Genomic DNA, 15792 nt, shown 5'->3' with positions numbered 1-15792 from the left:
TTGTTATTACTTGGGGAATGCATGAAGCTATTAAAACGGACATGTCAGGAGGGGTGAAAGGTCCTCTTTAGGCTGGGTTCACACGGGCGTTGCGGGAACACCCGCGATTTTTCCGCGCGAGTGCAAAACATTGTAATGCGTTTTGCACTCGCGTGAGAAAAATCGCGCATGTTTGGTACCCAAACCTGTATGTGTTCTGTAAGATTGTATTATTTCCCCTTATAACATAGTTATAAGGGAAAATAATAGCATTCTGAATACAGAATGCATAGTAAACTAGCGCTGGAGGGGTTAAAAAAATAATAATAATAATTTAACTCACCTTAGTCCACTTGATCGTGGCCCGGCATCTCCTTCTGTCTCCTTTGTTGAATAGGACCTGTGGTGAGCATTAATTACAGGAACAGGACCTTTGATGACGTCACTCCGGTCATCACATGGTACGTCACATGATCTTTTACCATGGTGACGTACCATATGATGACCGGAGTGACGTCATCAAAGGTCCTGTTCCTGTAATTAATGCTCACCACAGGTCCTATTCAACAAAGGAGACAGAAGGAAATGCCGGGCCGCGATCAAGTGGATTAAGGTGAGTTAAATTATTTTTTTATTTTTTTTAACCCCTCCAGCGCTGTTTTACTATGCATTCTGTATTCAGAATGCTATTATTTTCCCTTATAAACCATGTTATAAGGGAAAATAATAATGATCGGGTCTCCATCCTGATCGTCTCCTAGCAACTTGCTTGCGGATGCTTGCGATTTTCACGCAACCCCATTCACTTCTATGGGGCCTGCGTTGCGTGAAAAACGCAGAATATAGAGCATGCTGCGATTTTCACGCAACGCACAAGTGATGCGTGAAAATCACCGCTCATATGAACAGCCCCATAGAAATGAATGGGTCGGTATTCAGTGCGGGTGCAATGCTTTCACCTCACGCATCGCATCCGCGCGGAATACTCGCCCGTGTGAAAGGGGCCTTAATCATGCCAGTTTTCTATTGGTTTTATTTTTCGAAAATATTGCTGTCTAGATATTGCTTTTAAGTGCTTGTTATGGTGCCCCTGGCTGTTCTTTTGATTCTCTTTCGAAACGTTCATATAATGTGCCTAGTGCTGACGAAGAGAAGTTGTTTCAAATAGTAGGAATCACTCCAGCTCTTGTGTATAGAAGAATTGGGGTGGTGGATCTGAGCATGTGTGACCACCAACACTGGACACACTGAACAGCAACATATCCTAAATCTTCACATGATTGTTTTTCATTTTTATGAATATAACGTGCAATGGTGGAATAACCCCTTTAAGAACTGCAGTTTTCTTTGCTCATCGGGAACCAATGAGTTATATGTTCTTTTACCCACAGACAAGTGTTTCACTGAAGCGTCTTCGAGTTTTCCTTTCACATGAGGAACTAGAGACAGACAGCATCATCAGAGAGCCCCAGAGAAGCTGTAAGATTTATTGTTCTTCTCCGAATTAGGACTTTTAGCTTCAATTAAAGTATTTTTGGAAAAAAATATATAACTAGTGTTCACACCTTAGCAAGCATTTTGTTAATGCTCCAGTTCTTCTAAACTTGCAGTGGCATCAAGGATCTTGATTAAAAATCTGCGATATTGTGCCTGCAGCTGCTGTGCAGACCTGTCTCCATGATCCTAGACCGATTGTGGACTCTCTCACTTGTCTTCATCTCCTACTTGTTGCCTACCTATGTTAGCGAGACATAAGGGACAATTCACAGGGAGTAGGACCCCAGGATCAGACTACGTAGGGTTTGTTTGAAGTCTGTAACCATGGAGACACACGTCTGCATTGGAGCTGTATACACAATATGGTAGGGCATTATTTTCTAAATAGTTTTTTTATGTCTTGTATTTTCAATGCATGAAAATGTATAAAGCAGACTGTAAATGTTTCTTTCTTTCTTAGCCGATGGGTGTATCGACATGAAGAATGCCACCTTCTCCTGGTCCAAGAATGATCCTTCCTCACTGAAAGAGTAAGGTTGTTTCTGTTTTTGCTGGATAACTTATTTTTAATGGCACTGTTTGATACCATAGCTTGTATTGGAAAAAATGGCAATTCCGACAAGGTTTTGTGTAGAATTTGTGGATTTTGAAAGTAATTGTAAATTTTATTGCACATGGATTTATAAAGCGGAATTTCTTAATACAGGATAAATATTACCATCCCCGATGGCTCGCTGGTTGCGGTTGTTGGCCAGGTGGGCTGTGGAAAGTCTTCCTTGCTGTCTGCACTTTTGGGTGAAATGGAGAAGAAAGAAGGCTTTGTATCAGTGAAGGTACTGAAAACCAAAATATGTACATTTATACCTAAAGAAAAGAAACACCCAACAGGTCTGTTTAAATACTGAAGTCTGCACCCAGAAGGCATACTATTGACAGCCATAAAGGTGTTTTATATTGGTTTTAAGGGAAACCATGGGGTTTTTAAAGGGGATGTATAACCAGCATTTTTTTGCATTTTACTCATTTGGGGGTAAAAATAATTTCTTCAATTGGTGTTTATTATAAATATTGAGCCGTTCTGTCACAAAGGGTTAACTGTTTTTCTAGCTGTGTGCATCCTACTTCACTTTGTGCCAGTCATCTAATAACCCTTATCTCTAAATTACTGAGAGGTCATAAACACTTATTTAAGCCACATTCTTATCAGTAAGATAAGGATTGAGCTAGGAGTGTTTATAAGGTCAGAGAGAAGAGAAAGGAAATGCAGATCCTGCTAGTAGAGCATCTCAGCTCTGTACAGAGAAAGACTTCATATTTTTAATAATGACCAATTAAAAAATAGAATTTTAGCTCCTAATGAGTACAATGCACTAATTTTAAAAAAAATTGCCCCCAAAGGCGATTTAAATTGTCGGTCCACCTTCACAAATCATCCATTTTTATTATCCCAGTGCTTCTAAAGTTAAACCTCTTTGTAAATGGTCTTGATAAAATATCATTTTGCATCTACAACTGCTATGCAGACCATGCATGGATACACTTAGGTCTGTATAGGCGCTGATGAGTTATAAATAAAACTTTGCAAAGCTGCTCTATTTTAGATGCAATGCAGCAATTAAAAAATGATTGTGACGTACTTAAGGAGCTTTTACTACTCTTGTAAATGTCATTTACAATTTATTTTACTGCTTTTGAGAGAGATGTTCTCATAGCACTATGTAGTAGAGGTGCACGCTTACTTTTTCTGTTTTGGTAGGGTGGCATAGCATACGTTCCTCAACAAGCGTGGATCCAGAATGCCTCTCTGAAAGACAACATCATGTTTGGCAGAGAGTGCAAGGAGAATCTATACAAGAAAGTTCTTGACGCCTGTGCTCTGCTGCCTGACTTGGATATATTGCCATCTGGAGACAGAACAGAAATCGGAGAAAAGGTCAGGCTATTTCCTACTACATGGTTCGCAGACCGTTTCAAGTATTTCATGTTAAAGTGCTTGGTAGGAAACTTAGAAACACTTTAATACTGTATGCAGATTACTTGGCAATGGCTGTCCTAATCCCAGCCAGTACTCAGTGTCTCTCTTGCAATCCCTGCCCACCTCCTCACCCAGGGGCAGACTGGCCATAGAACCTACAGGGGAACTTCTTGGTGGGCTGATGCCCAGACGGTCGCCTGAGCCCTCCTCATGGCCACTAGTCAGAGAAGTAATGGTCTCACAGTTAATTAATGCTTGGAGTGTCAGACACTTATGCACTTGGCCGGTGGCCGCAGTTGCCCTCTTTCCTCCTCAGTTTAACTGTATTACCATCTTGAGGCAACTGGAGTAGGGGGATGTAATGTGGCTGCAATATGGTATTCTTGACGCTGCCTACTTGTTTTGGCCCGGCCTTCTGTCAATTTGGGCCACTTTACGTTTGTTCCCAGGGCCACTTTAACTTCCCAGTCTGCACCTGTGCTCACATTTCCCCTAATAGACACCCCAACGCATTCGAAGTTTACTGCCTGTTGTAGGCTACGGCCTCACAGATGTACTGCCTGTGCTCCGGACTGGGACTGAATGGCACATGTGCAAGATTTCTATGTGACTTGGTCTAGAAAAAGGATGGTACTGGGGGAGGGGCTAGGCAGGGTTTGCAATTGAGACCCTAGCACCCTGCCGCCATTGGGAACCACTCTTGTGGCCCTTTCCAGTTAATGTGCATACAGTTCTTGTTCTCTGTAATAAAAATAGAGATGAATGACCAGAAAGACATGGTTTTAAGTACCCTACTAAATTGTGGTAGGCATGAATCTCCTGGCAAACTGTTTACTAAGGATATTTTGTATTGCAGATATTTCACCAGTCTCCTTTTTATGTATAATGTGCTGTTTTTACAATAAACTGGTATTGCTATCTAGCTAATGTTTTCTGAATTATTGTATTACCTGTTGCTAGGGTGTGAATTTATCTGGCGGTCAGAAGCAGAGAGTGAGCCTTGCCCGGGCAGTCTATTGCAATGCTGATGTCTATTTACTTGATGATCCCTTGTCTGCTGTGGATGCACATGTTGGAAAACACATATTTGAAAAAGTTGTTGGTCCAAAGGGACTTCTCAAAGATAAGGTGAGTAAACATACGTAATTTTTATATTAAAAGTGTCCCTATTTTTAAGCCAAATACAAATGATAGGGATAACATGCAAGATACTGAGCCTCTGCCATTAAAGAGAACCTGTCACAACAAAATGCTGTGCATTCTGCAAGCTACATATTATAGAGCTGGAGGAGCTGAGCAGATGTATATATTGTTTGGTTGGAAAAGATTCAATAAAACTTGTAATTTATACATTTATATCTCTGCCTTTTCTCAACTTAAGATTGCCCAAATGTACAGAGATCAGTAACTGGCAGCTACCTGTATGTAAACTTACACAGAGTGCTATCAATCACTGATAACACCTCCCTGTGTACAGCTATCAGCGACTGAAAGCTATCTCTATACACACTCGGAGAATGCTATCACTGATAACCCCTCCCCCGTGTACAGCTATCAGTGACTGACAGCTATCTCTGTATACACACTTACACAGAGAATGCTATCAATCACTGATAACACCTCCCTGTGTACAGCTATCAGCGACTGAAAGCTATCTCTATACACACTCGGAGAATGCTATCACTGATAACCCCTCCCCCGTGTACAGCTATCAGTGACTGAAAGCTATCTCTGTATACACACTCGAAGAATGCTATCAATCACTGATAACACCTCCCTGTGTACAGCTATCAGCGACTAAAAGCTATCTCTATACACACTCGGAGAATGCCATCACTGATAACCCCTCCCCCGTGTACAGCTATCAGTGACTGACAGCTATCTCTGTATACACACTTACACAGAGAATGCTATCACTGATAACCCCTCCCCCGTGTACAGCTATCAGTGACTGACAGCTATCTCTGTATACACACTTACACAGAGAATGCTATCAATCACTGATAACACCTCCCCGTGTACTGAGAGCTGTTAACAGGTGTGATCTTAAGTTAGAAAAGGCAGAGATATAAATGTATAATTTACAAGTTTTACTGAATCTTTTCCCACAATGACTGCAGATTGCACTACATTTTGTGGTGGCAGGTCTTCCTTAAACTTAAACTGTTAAAAGGTTAGTATAAGTGCAATACATTTCATGCTGTCTCTTTCGTCACAGAATGACATTACAGAAAGTACAGGCTAACCTACAGGTGACCCACAAGTGTACACTACATGAATACAAGCGTCACCAGCATTAAAAAAAAAAACTTATAAAAAGCACATGACATATGGCAACCTTCGTATAAACGAGTAACTTTCAGCAGAAAGAATAAATAGATTTGCTGTGCAGGAAAAAGGATGATGATCCTGTGGTGAGACTATGAGCCCTTGAGCTGGACACCGGGAGTAGGAAAGGAAGGAGGGTTTTCAATGACCTGAAGTACGTCCGTCCTCACAGGAGGAGGAGAACATAAAACCAATAGTGTATATAGGAGATTGACAATTTCCAAAAGGGAGAACGTTTGAGTGATGTGTCCGGGGTTATATTGGGGAATGTCTTACGGTGCTGAGATGATCAGTAGAACAGTAAGTGGTAATCTTCAGGGTCGTGTGTAGCATCGGAGGCTGAACTCACATGTGAAGGGAAGGTGTCTGCTGGAATCACATGTAGACAATATGTCAGTTGGCAGGAACTAAGTGAGAGATCATATGTCAGGAGAGTGGAATAGAATAGTGAGAATAAAATTAAAGAGGTGGAAGTGTTAATATAATCTTGAAAATTTGTTCAACTGGGAGAAATGAACTTATAAAAAAAATCTATAATGTAAATATATATTATAAAACCAAATGGGATGTCTCACAATTTCCCTGCTGAACTGATACATTTATTAATTCTGCTTAACATGTTGTTCCTTTATATGTGTTGCCATGTTTAGGGTGCTGTCACATGCAGCTTTTTGTGGCAGCTTTTGATGTAGTGTTTTTTGAGCCAGAAGTGGGTTAAAAAGAAAAGAAAAAAATGAAGGAAGGACTTGTACTTCTCCTTCCTGCTGGATCCACTTCTGGCTTTGGCTCAAAAAGCTGACGGAAAAAGCTGGATGACACTAGCCTAATTTGGTTTTAATTTTGTTTTCTGAATGCCTGTGACCCTTGTATTTGTGTATTGTACACTCGCAGGTCATCTGCATGTAAGCCAGTACTTGATGTACTTTCATTATGGGCCTTAGGAAGGAAACATCACATCTCTGTACTGCAAATTTTTAAATAAATTTAAAGATAGTTGAACAGCAGCTCCCAGTATCCAGCATTTTATCCCCATCATCTGAGCAGCAGCAAAGCACCCAGAGTGTGCTACCCACCTATATCAGAGCTTGTTATAGACTAGGGAGCACCCTTTAATGTAAGCTGAGGGGGTTGTGTTCGTTTTTCCATCACATTATACACTCCTCGTTTCCAGGGGTTATGACCACCCTGCAATCCAGCAGCGGTAAAACCTTAGCAAACTTCTGTAATTAGATCTTCGCAGTCTTGGAGGAATAAGTAAGGTCACAAAGTGCCCTGGGGGACCCGACTACCTTTCTTATCTTTCCACATTCCATCAGGAATCTGCTTTTGCACTCCTGGTAGCAGTTGGACACACCAACAGAAAAAATGGCGTGGTGTTAAACAGGCAGCAAGTGCTCAACCCTATATGCAGTTATGCACATATATACAGGGGAGCCAATCCTGCACTTGTAGCCCGTTGCTAATGGCGATCCCCAGCAAAAATACATACAGTAGAGGATGCCCGCAACGGACCACAAGTACCACAATAGACATCCTACACAAGATAGCACTTATGTGGATGTGATAACCAATATAACAATATAATAACATTTGCAAAGACAGGTGCACTCTGCGGTTTTACTAAACCCTCATACTGATGTTAAAATTGAGAGATTAGCCAACATATCCTACTTTGGAGGACATGTCTGCGCCCGAGCACCGTGCCAAGGTTTCTCAAATAGCACCTGTCTTTGCAAATGTTATTATAGCAGTTGGACACACCTATGGATTACAGTGTTTTACGTAATCATTAATTGGCTTTTATCATGAAAAATTATTACCGTATCATTTGGCATGCAGTATGTGAAGTGATATATGCAACTGTTGCCAAATGTTTCCAGACAAAGACTTAACCCCTAAGTTACCACCAATACGGCTTTGTACAGCAGTCACTAAGGGGCCTTAGGCTTAGCCGCCACCTTTTTATGGCGGGTCTCCCGTGCAGCAGGGAGGTGGGGCTCTGCTCTCCTATGAGAGCCACGCTCCTGCTCTAACTGTCTGGACCTGCAGGAGTGCCAGTCTAGACAGTTTAACCCCTTACGTGCCACAGGAAATACCGCCCGCAGCATGTATGCTGTTACAGAGGGAGCAGACTCCCTCTGTCTCCCATCGGCACACCGCAAATTAGATTGTGCAGTGGCGATGTCAGTACAGGCAGGCCGGGGCCCAATAAATGCCCGAGGCTTGCCTCCAGCGTTTCCCAGCAGGCTGCTCCTCTCTGACACAGCCTGCTGGTGAATGTCAGTATAGCACTGACATTAAAATACAATCCACTATAGAACTAGTTTGTTGTATTTTAGAAGCGATCAAAGTATCCGCTGTTATAATCCCAGTGTTGGGGCTATTAAATGGCAAAAAAAGTGAAAAAATAATAATAATAATTTAAAGTACCGTATATTAAATAGAAAAAACTCCAATACAAAAAAATACATTTACATAAAAATTGCTGAAATAATCTCTACTCCCTGTATTTGGTATTGCCATTTCCGCAACGACCCACACTACGCAATTGGGCTACATTTACACGACCGTATATGTTTTGCGGTTTGCAAATTGTGGATCCGCAAAACACTGTTACTGGCCGTGTGAATGTAGCCGCGATTGTGGACAAGAATAGGACATGCTCTTTTTTTTTGCGGGGCCGTGGATCGAAACTACTGTGTGCTGTCCGCATCTTTTACGGCCCCTTTGAAATGAATGGGTTCGCACCCGTTCCGCAAAACGGAACGGATGCAGACCGAAAAATATGGTCGTGTGCATGCATCTTTATAATGTAATTTATCCTGTACATTGAACGTCGTAAGAAAAAAATATGCCAGAATTGCTGCTTTTTTCTTATTCACCACCCAAAAAAACTGAATAAAAAGCAATCAAAAAGTGTTATGTACCCCAATGTGATACCAATGAAAATTACAAGGGGTCCTGCAAAAATCAAACTTTCACACAGCTCGGTAGAAGGAAAAATAAAAGTTATGGGGCTTGGGATGCGGCGATGCAAAAACATTTTCTTAAAAAAAAAAAATAATAATTTATTTCGCAAAAGTAGTAAAACGTAAGCAAAAAAAAACCTATGGGGGACATTTATTAAACAGAAATATGCCTATATTTTCTCACGCCAGGTCTAAAAACAATTGGTGTGGCATGGACGGGGAAGGGAACAAGCTGGGAGGCCCGTCTCATTTACCATTTTTTACGCCTGTTTGCTCTCAGGGGTGACATAATTTATATGCTTATTTGAGCCTCTCTGTTTCTTTTAGCATACTTTAGACGTTTCCATATCCTCTTCCCTCTGAGACTAGATATCAAACTTACAAATACAGTTGACCCATGGGATGCCAATGCACAGTGTCCACTCCAGGTCCAGACCAGAAAACTTTATATGCCTCTGCATCACAGGGAAGCCCATTTTAATGAAGACCATGTCCTCCACCCATTAATACTGTGAATGCATTCAGGCCGACCATTATTGTGGGGATGTTCCCTACCGACACAAAGGGAAATTCTGCTATAGTGCAATATTCTTAACAAAGCGGTTATCACTACTTCTTCCCCTCACCATTGAGATGTAACCACCATTTTCATACATACTGGAGAAAACCAAAGCATTCTTCATCAGTACTATGATCTACATCTGCGTTTACCTGATCTGGCAGGCTGTTCTGGCAGAGAACCGGGAACAGATCTGGCATAGCTGGGCACGGACCCCATTGACTATAATGGGATCCAGAGGTGATCTGGCTGCTTTCTTGTATAAGTTCTGGCTTCAGCTAGAGAAAGTCCTGCAGGCACGCCTTTTTGTCCTGCCGAATGCTGCCATTGATGCCGTAAAGCGGTTGTATGATCCCTTATAATCAGTGGGGTCCAGCATTGGACAGCCCTGTCTGGCTATGCCGAATACGGTGAATTCCAGCACGCGGCTGTTCCTCTGCCGGAATAGTTTAAATGTAGATGCCAATCAGCCCTAATTTGGTTAACTGTTTGATGTATGAAACCATTTAGGCTACGGCTACACGGTGACACAAAAGGGTATAACTACATGGCGACATAATGTTAATATAATGTTTTTCAGTGGGGTTGCAATGTGATGTGACAGTCGCAAAAAAAAAAAGCTGACTTGGATTTTTTTTGCGACACAGTTGAAATACGTTACATGAAATGTCGCGCAACACGTGTAGCCATACCCTTAACCCCTTATCTCCTTCAGCTGCACACTTACACTTTCACACACAGCTATGGAGCCCCCACCCTTTTTTCTCTTATCAAGGTTCCTCAAGGCCATTTGAGAAGGCTCTGTCCTAATCCCTTCCTAACACATACTTCTAGTTGTAGTTGTAAAATCATTTATAAAGAAAATGATAAAATTCTCTCAACCAACAAGGAGGGTAAACGGTGTGGGACCACGGACCTGCTGCCCCCAGCCTCTACGTTTAGTCTTCTAAGATTTCACTGTGATCGGCACACAAACAGGTATTTGTAATTCTGTTCGGTCTATGGAACAGGTACACACACGTGAATGTTAAATGCACATCTACTATCAAATAAGGAAATGTATCGAATTTTTCATTCTACTCCCAAATTCATTCACTTTGAAATAAAGTTTGTAATTTCCTTTTTTTCAGATTTTAGTGTCTCAATAGCATTTTCATTAGGGTGCATTCACACGACTAAGTGTTTTGCGGTGCGCGAATTGTGGATCCGCCAAACATGGATACCGGTCGTGTGCCATCCGCATTTTGCTGTCCGCCCCTTTCGTGGCCCCATTGAAATGAATGGGTCCGCAGAACGGATGCAGCTCCAGAATTATGGCCGTGTGAAGGCACCCTTTAAAAAGAGGCATACTGAATATCAAATGCCCCGACTAACATCCACGTATGAATGGCTGGAAGCTTCTCATCTTCCCTAAAGTAGCCAAAAGTTAGTTAGTCACTTGGGAAGAGAAGATTAGATGGAAGCAACATCAACGTCCACTATTTTCTGCCATAATGACAGCTGTGGAATAGAAATTCACATTAGAACAAAGGGATATCTGACATCACACGTACACAACACACAAGCATATCTATACGAGAACAAATTCCTGTCTGCAAAAGCAAACAGAAGGAAAGTTACTTCTTACTGTATGACTGATGTCACATTTCATAATTTTAGCAATAACCTAGGTTACCTTTAATGTTTGGACATATTTGTATCCTACCTGTTCATCTCTGCTGGGGCTAAGATATTTGCTGGGACTGACTCTGAGACGCTTGAACAGGATGGCAGCCGACTGGGTGAAATCCCCAGATTCCTCTGTACGTGAGTGGGGGAATTAGTGCGCAGACTATGTGACAACTTAATTTCCAGAGGAGATCTCTGCGCACAGAACTGTATCCCTGAGCAGGAGGGCTGCCTGTGTGCTGTACGCTGTACTGGCAGCGTCTGTCTCAGTAAGTAGCGTTACCTTGCCGTCCGAACCTACCCAAGGCACATGTGAGCCTGTTATGGGATGTTTGGAAGCCAAGTCACTCTGTAATACTGTTCTCACTGTCCCCATATTAACCAGGCAATGGAAGAAGTGTCTCCTCTATGAAAATCTGGGAGGTTATGGAGGTAGCAGCTCACCCCCTTCTTCTTCCTTCTGCGTCTGGGACCTCGCCTGCAAAAACTTGAATAACAGTATTGCCACCATCCTCTAATCTTTACCTTTTGGTTCCTACGGGTTTCTAGATATAATCGGGCTCAATTCTCCCCAGTGTCACTGTCTAGGTTACCCTTTTGCATTGCTGGAGACAGCCTACAAATGCCTCCCTCACCTTTAGTTTAGTACAGCTGCACTACACCCCTGTTGGCATCCGTGGCCATAGTCCTAGACGTACGCCACTCTATATCTACATGAGATATAACCCAATGCCTTCCTGATTTGCAAGGTAAAGGTAGAGCACTTCACCCAAATTGTCGAGCAACGGCAGGTCGCACAGTTTGCAATGCCAACCTTTAAAATCACAAGAAAGAATAAATGGGCTGTGACGGTGAAAGCCTGAATACAATAGATGGGGCTGTCTTATGTGGTAGTTAGTACACTGTGAGGCTGTAGTGTTCACGGGCATCTCGGGGATGCCCAAGACCACTTGCCTAAACCCAGACATGGGGCACTTTACTGCTCCTCTGAGACAGCCACAGTGTGGGAGGGATGTCCCATCTCCACACTTTACAACCAGTTAGAAACAGCGCACCGACAGTTAACAGCAATTATAAGGAAAGAGTCACCTGCGAGAGAGTGTGGCAGTGTCTCTCAAGACCCACAGAGAAGAAGAGGCGAGACGGGTAAGAAATCTCACTTGCAGACCCTTGGTCTGTCCCATAGGTCCTCCCGTGTCCGGGTCACTTTCACGGGGACGTGCCCTCATCCTCCACCAAATCTGATAAGGAAATCTGCACCTTCTGTAAACAAAGTGTCTCTCGGACAGAAGAGAGAGAGTGTGAGAATGAGGGTTACAAGGATAGTAAAGGAGACAAATTGTGAAAATGGAAGTAAATAAAGATATGTCAAATAGAGATGGTCAGGGCTCTGGCATCTTGCCAAGCCAAAGCACTTTTAAGCCATATTCCTGGCCACCTGCCATGTGGGCGTCCTCTTCAGTTTTGCACGCCTTGCACACTTTAAACCGTAACACCAGGAGTTAAAATGTATCATTGAGCTACAAGAATTGTTTTGTCTAAAGAGAGGCCTCTGTCTGCGATCATCCTGCTACCTTATCTGCATCAGACGTCATACGGGGGCCTAATGTCAGAATGACCATTTCAGGGCCCTGCTACTGGTTCCACTCTAGTGCATCTTGCTACAAGTAGCTAAAGTTCAACCACACACCTGTATAGAGTCTCTAGAATATTAGCTATTAAGTATTAGAAAAGCTGTATATGATTATTTTCTTCATGAGGATGCAGGGGCGTTGTATGTGGCAATAATAAGAGTTGGCGGTCTCTACAATGAGGGTTAATGCATGAATGGGTAATTTTTAGTCTTTTTGTGCTTGTAGACTCGTATACTGGTTACTCATGGAGTGAGTTACTTGCCACAAATGGACTCCATTATTGTGATGGTGGATGGAAAAATCACCGAAATTGGATCCTATCAGGAGCTCTTGAAACAGGACGGTGCATTTGCTGAATTTCTACATACATATGCCAATGCCGAGCAGAACAATGGGCAAGGTGAGCGCCTAACCCAGGCTTTGTAACCAAAGACCCTGAAATTGTATTGCATTGCCTTTAAAGTTAATCTTGACTCGTTTAGAGCAGTATATAAAGCATTACACCCACACAGTAGATCTTGTCACTGGTTTGTTAGACTAGAGAGCTCATGGTTGTACTTTTGATAGTCTTGTTCCGGCCAACCTCACATTACTAACTGTGGCGACAGATCACAAAAAGAGAGGCATTCTAATAATCTGATGAGTAAGGACGACATCCAACTTGGAGAGAAGTAGGGATGAGCGAACTTGTGTTATCTAAGAATTCCGTTATGGATTCCACTACCATGGACTATAACTTATGGTCCGTGGTAGCGGAATCCATAACGGAATTCTTAGATAACCCGAACTTGAAAACACAAGATCGCTCAACACTAGAGATAAGCGATCTATTAGAAAATGGCATTCTCTATTATCCTCGAATATGTTTTATTTTTAAAGGGAGCCTGTCTCCATGCTCTCAAAGTAAGCATGCCTCCATGTAAAGTAGGTGCCCCCAAACATTACTTTTACTTGGGAAAATTTGGTCCTGTAATCCTAAAAAATGCTCCTTTATTTGTATGCAAATAAGGTTTCTTGTGCACCATCTCTCCCCCAGTAAGACCTCCCAGCACCTCCTCCTCTTATTCCAGAGGTTTCAGATTCTGCAGGTGTCAAATGCAGTGGTGCACTTAAAGGCTTATTTGCATAAAAAGAAAAGGCATTTCTCAGGATTAAAGGGCTTCATTTTTGCAAGAAAGGTATGGTCATGTTTTTGATTTTGGAGGTGACAGACTCCCTTTAAAGGCGTTGTGCAAGGATGGCAGAGATTTTGGAAAACTCTGTAAAGGGAAGACTACTTACCTGCTTCCCGATGCTGGCTCCCCGCTCCTTCTCCTCACAGCTTTGCGATGCCCCACTTGGCTTCCTCAATGTAAACATCCGGATTTACATTGTTGCGACCAATCACTGTCTGCGGCAGAGACCGGGTGCCCTTGCATCATGTGACGATTTGTCATGACGGAAGGGGAGCCAGTCACCATCATGGCCAGTGATTGGCTGCAGCCATGTCAAACTGGATGTATTCAGCAAGGGAGCCCAGCGGAGCATCGCAGGCCGGGAGGAGAAGGAGCGGAGAGCCAGCGCCGGGAAGCAGATAAGTAATCTTTCCTTTACAGGTCCGGGTAATCTTAGCCCCACCCTCATTCTTGCACAAGTTATTTGCAGTAGATTAGAGAACTTCCAACTCTACACATAGAAACCTGAAAGCGGTGGTCTACAGCCTGTTGATGGCTCTTAATTTCACATCAGTTACCCCAAAGTGGATGGAACCTGTCAGCCCCTTTATGCTCTCTGAAGTCAGCATAAAGCAATGAGAGACACACTGATAGTCAGAGGTGTGGTGCTAGTGACACGTAAAAAATAAAAAAATTAGGATAAGTCATCTGATTGGTCTGACTCCTGGCAACGCCCGCCAATTAGCTGTTTAAAGAGGATTATACTGCACCGCTTAGAAGAGGATGTAGCACTTGCATGGAGCATCGTCTTCTCTTCAAACAGCTGATCAGCTTGGGTGCTGGGTGTCGGACCCCTGCCTATGAGATATTAGTGACCTATCCCGAGGATAGGTCATCAATACATACTGCCTGCACAACCCCTTTAAGGCCATTTGCACATACAACACTTGAGAAGTGGCCTGAAATCCCGAGCAACATCTTTTGCATTGTAGTAGGTGAAATCTGCCCTATGTATGGAGAAAAATCCACATTGGATGTCTCCATAACAGACCCTGTAGTGCTGATCGCTGGGACTGCTGCAGCAGTTTATTTTCTACTCTAACTTTGCTTATCCTTCTTTGCTTGTGCTGCCATGATTGCAGTCCACACGGATGTGGACGTGGAAGTGGAAGAGGAGGAAGGTTCGTTTTCAAGCATGTCGTCTGTCCTTATTTGTCTTTATGATAAACTGGTTCTAATTTGATCTGACCCATGTCTGCGTGTGCGTACAGTGATGTAAGATGGTCTGTCTTGGAGCATGCCGCTGTGTTTTTTGTTTTTATGCCAGATTTGTACCCAATACAACAGAAAGAAACTACCCGTGTGGTACAGGGCTGGTTCTAGCTTTGTTAGAAAGTTATTGTCCTTTTTATTATTTTGTTTGATTCTTATTATTTATATCAATCATGGCATAACCCATTTCAGGATCCTCATGGGCTGGAGAGAGGAGTGGTTACACAAAATCTCCCTCGCTCTTGAGGATATTTCCACCTCCATTACACCGACTGACTTTGAATAGGTACTGTGTAATTAATTTCTCATGTGATGACGCTGCATGGTAATAGAACACATCCTGCACATGGACACCGGCAATGTGCGTTCCGCATTTTGCGGACCGCACATCGCCGGCACTTAATAGAAAATGCCTAATCTTGTCCGCAATTGCGGACAAGAATAGAACATGTTCTATTTTTTTCGGGAACGGAATTGCGGATCCGCATTTCCGGATCCGGACAGCACATCGTGCGGCCTTATAACAATGAATAGGTCCGCAATTCCGTTCCGCAAAATGCGGAACAGAATTGCGGATGTGTGAATGGAGCCTTAGCCCATAAAACTATACATCAATCTCCTCAGCTCCTCCTGCTCTAATATGCTGCCTGCAGATTACATTGCATTTTCATTGTGACTGTTCCTTCTCAAGCACATGCTTTTTGAGATAACCCTCTAAATACAATGAGCGAATAAAGGATTTTCAAAGCTCTATGTT

At 42.7% G+C, this 15792-nt stretch overlaps 1 protein-coding gene across 1 annotated transcript in view; it reads left to right on the top strand.

The window, feature by feature from the left end:
- The window catches only part of LOC121008937 (multidrug resistance-associated protein 1-like), a 172214-nt gene that overhangs the window by 129136 nt on the left and 27286 nt on the right, over positions 1-15792 (top strand). The window contains exons 14-19 of the mRNA XM_040441763.1: positions 1371-1458; positions 1937-2006; positions 2183-2309; positions 3233-3409; positions 4412-4579; positions 12835-13009. Coding sequence (XP_040297697.1) covers positions 1371-1458; positions 1937-2006; positions 2183-2309; positions 3233-3409; positions 4412-4579; positions 12835-13009 — 805 coding nt within the window. The remainder of the gene's footprint in view (positions 1-1370; positions 1459-1936; positions 2007-2182; positions 2310-3232; positions 3410-4411; positions 4580-12834; positions 13010-15792) is intronic.

This window comes from Bufo bufo, chromosome 7 (assembly GCF_905171765.1).
Source record: "Bufo bufo chromosome 7, aBufBuf1.1, whole genome shotgun sequence".
In the NCBI taxonomy this organism is placed as follows: domain Eukaryota; kingdom Metazoa; phylum Chordata; class Amphibia; order Anura; family Bufonidae; genus Bufo; species Bufo bufo.
This window is presented reverse-complemented; position numbering and strand designations above follow the sequence as displayed.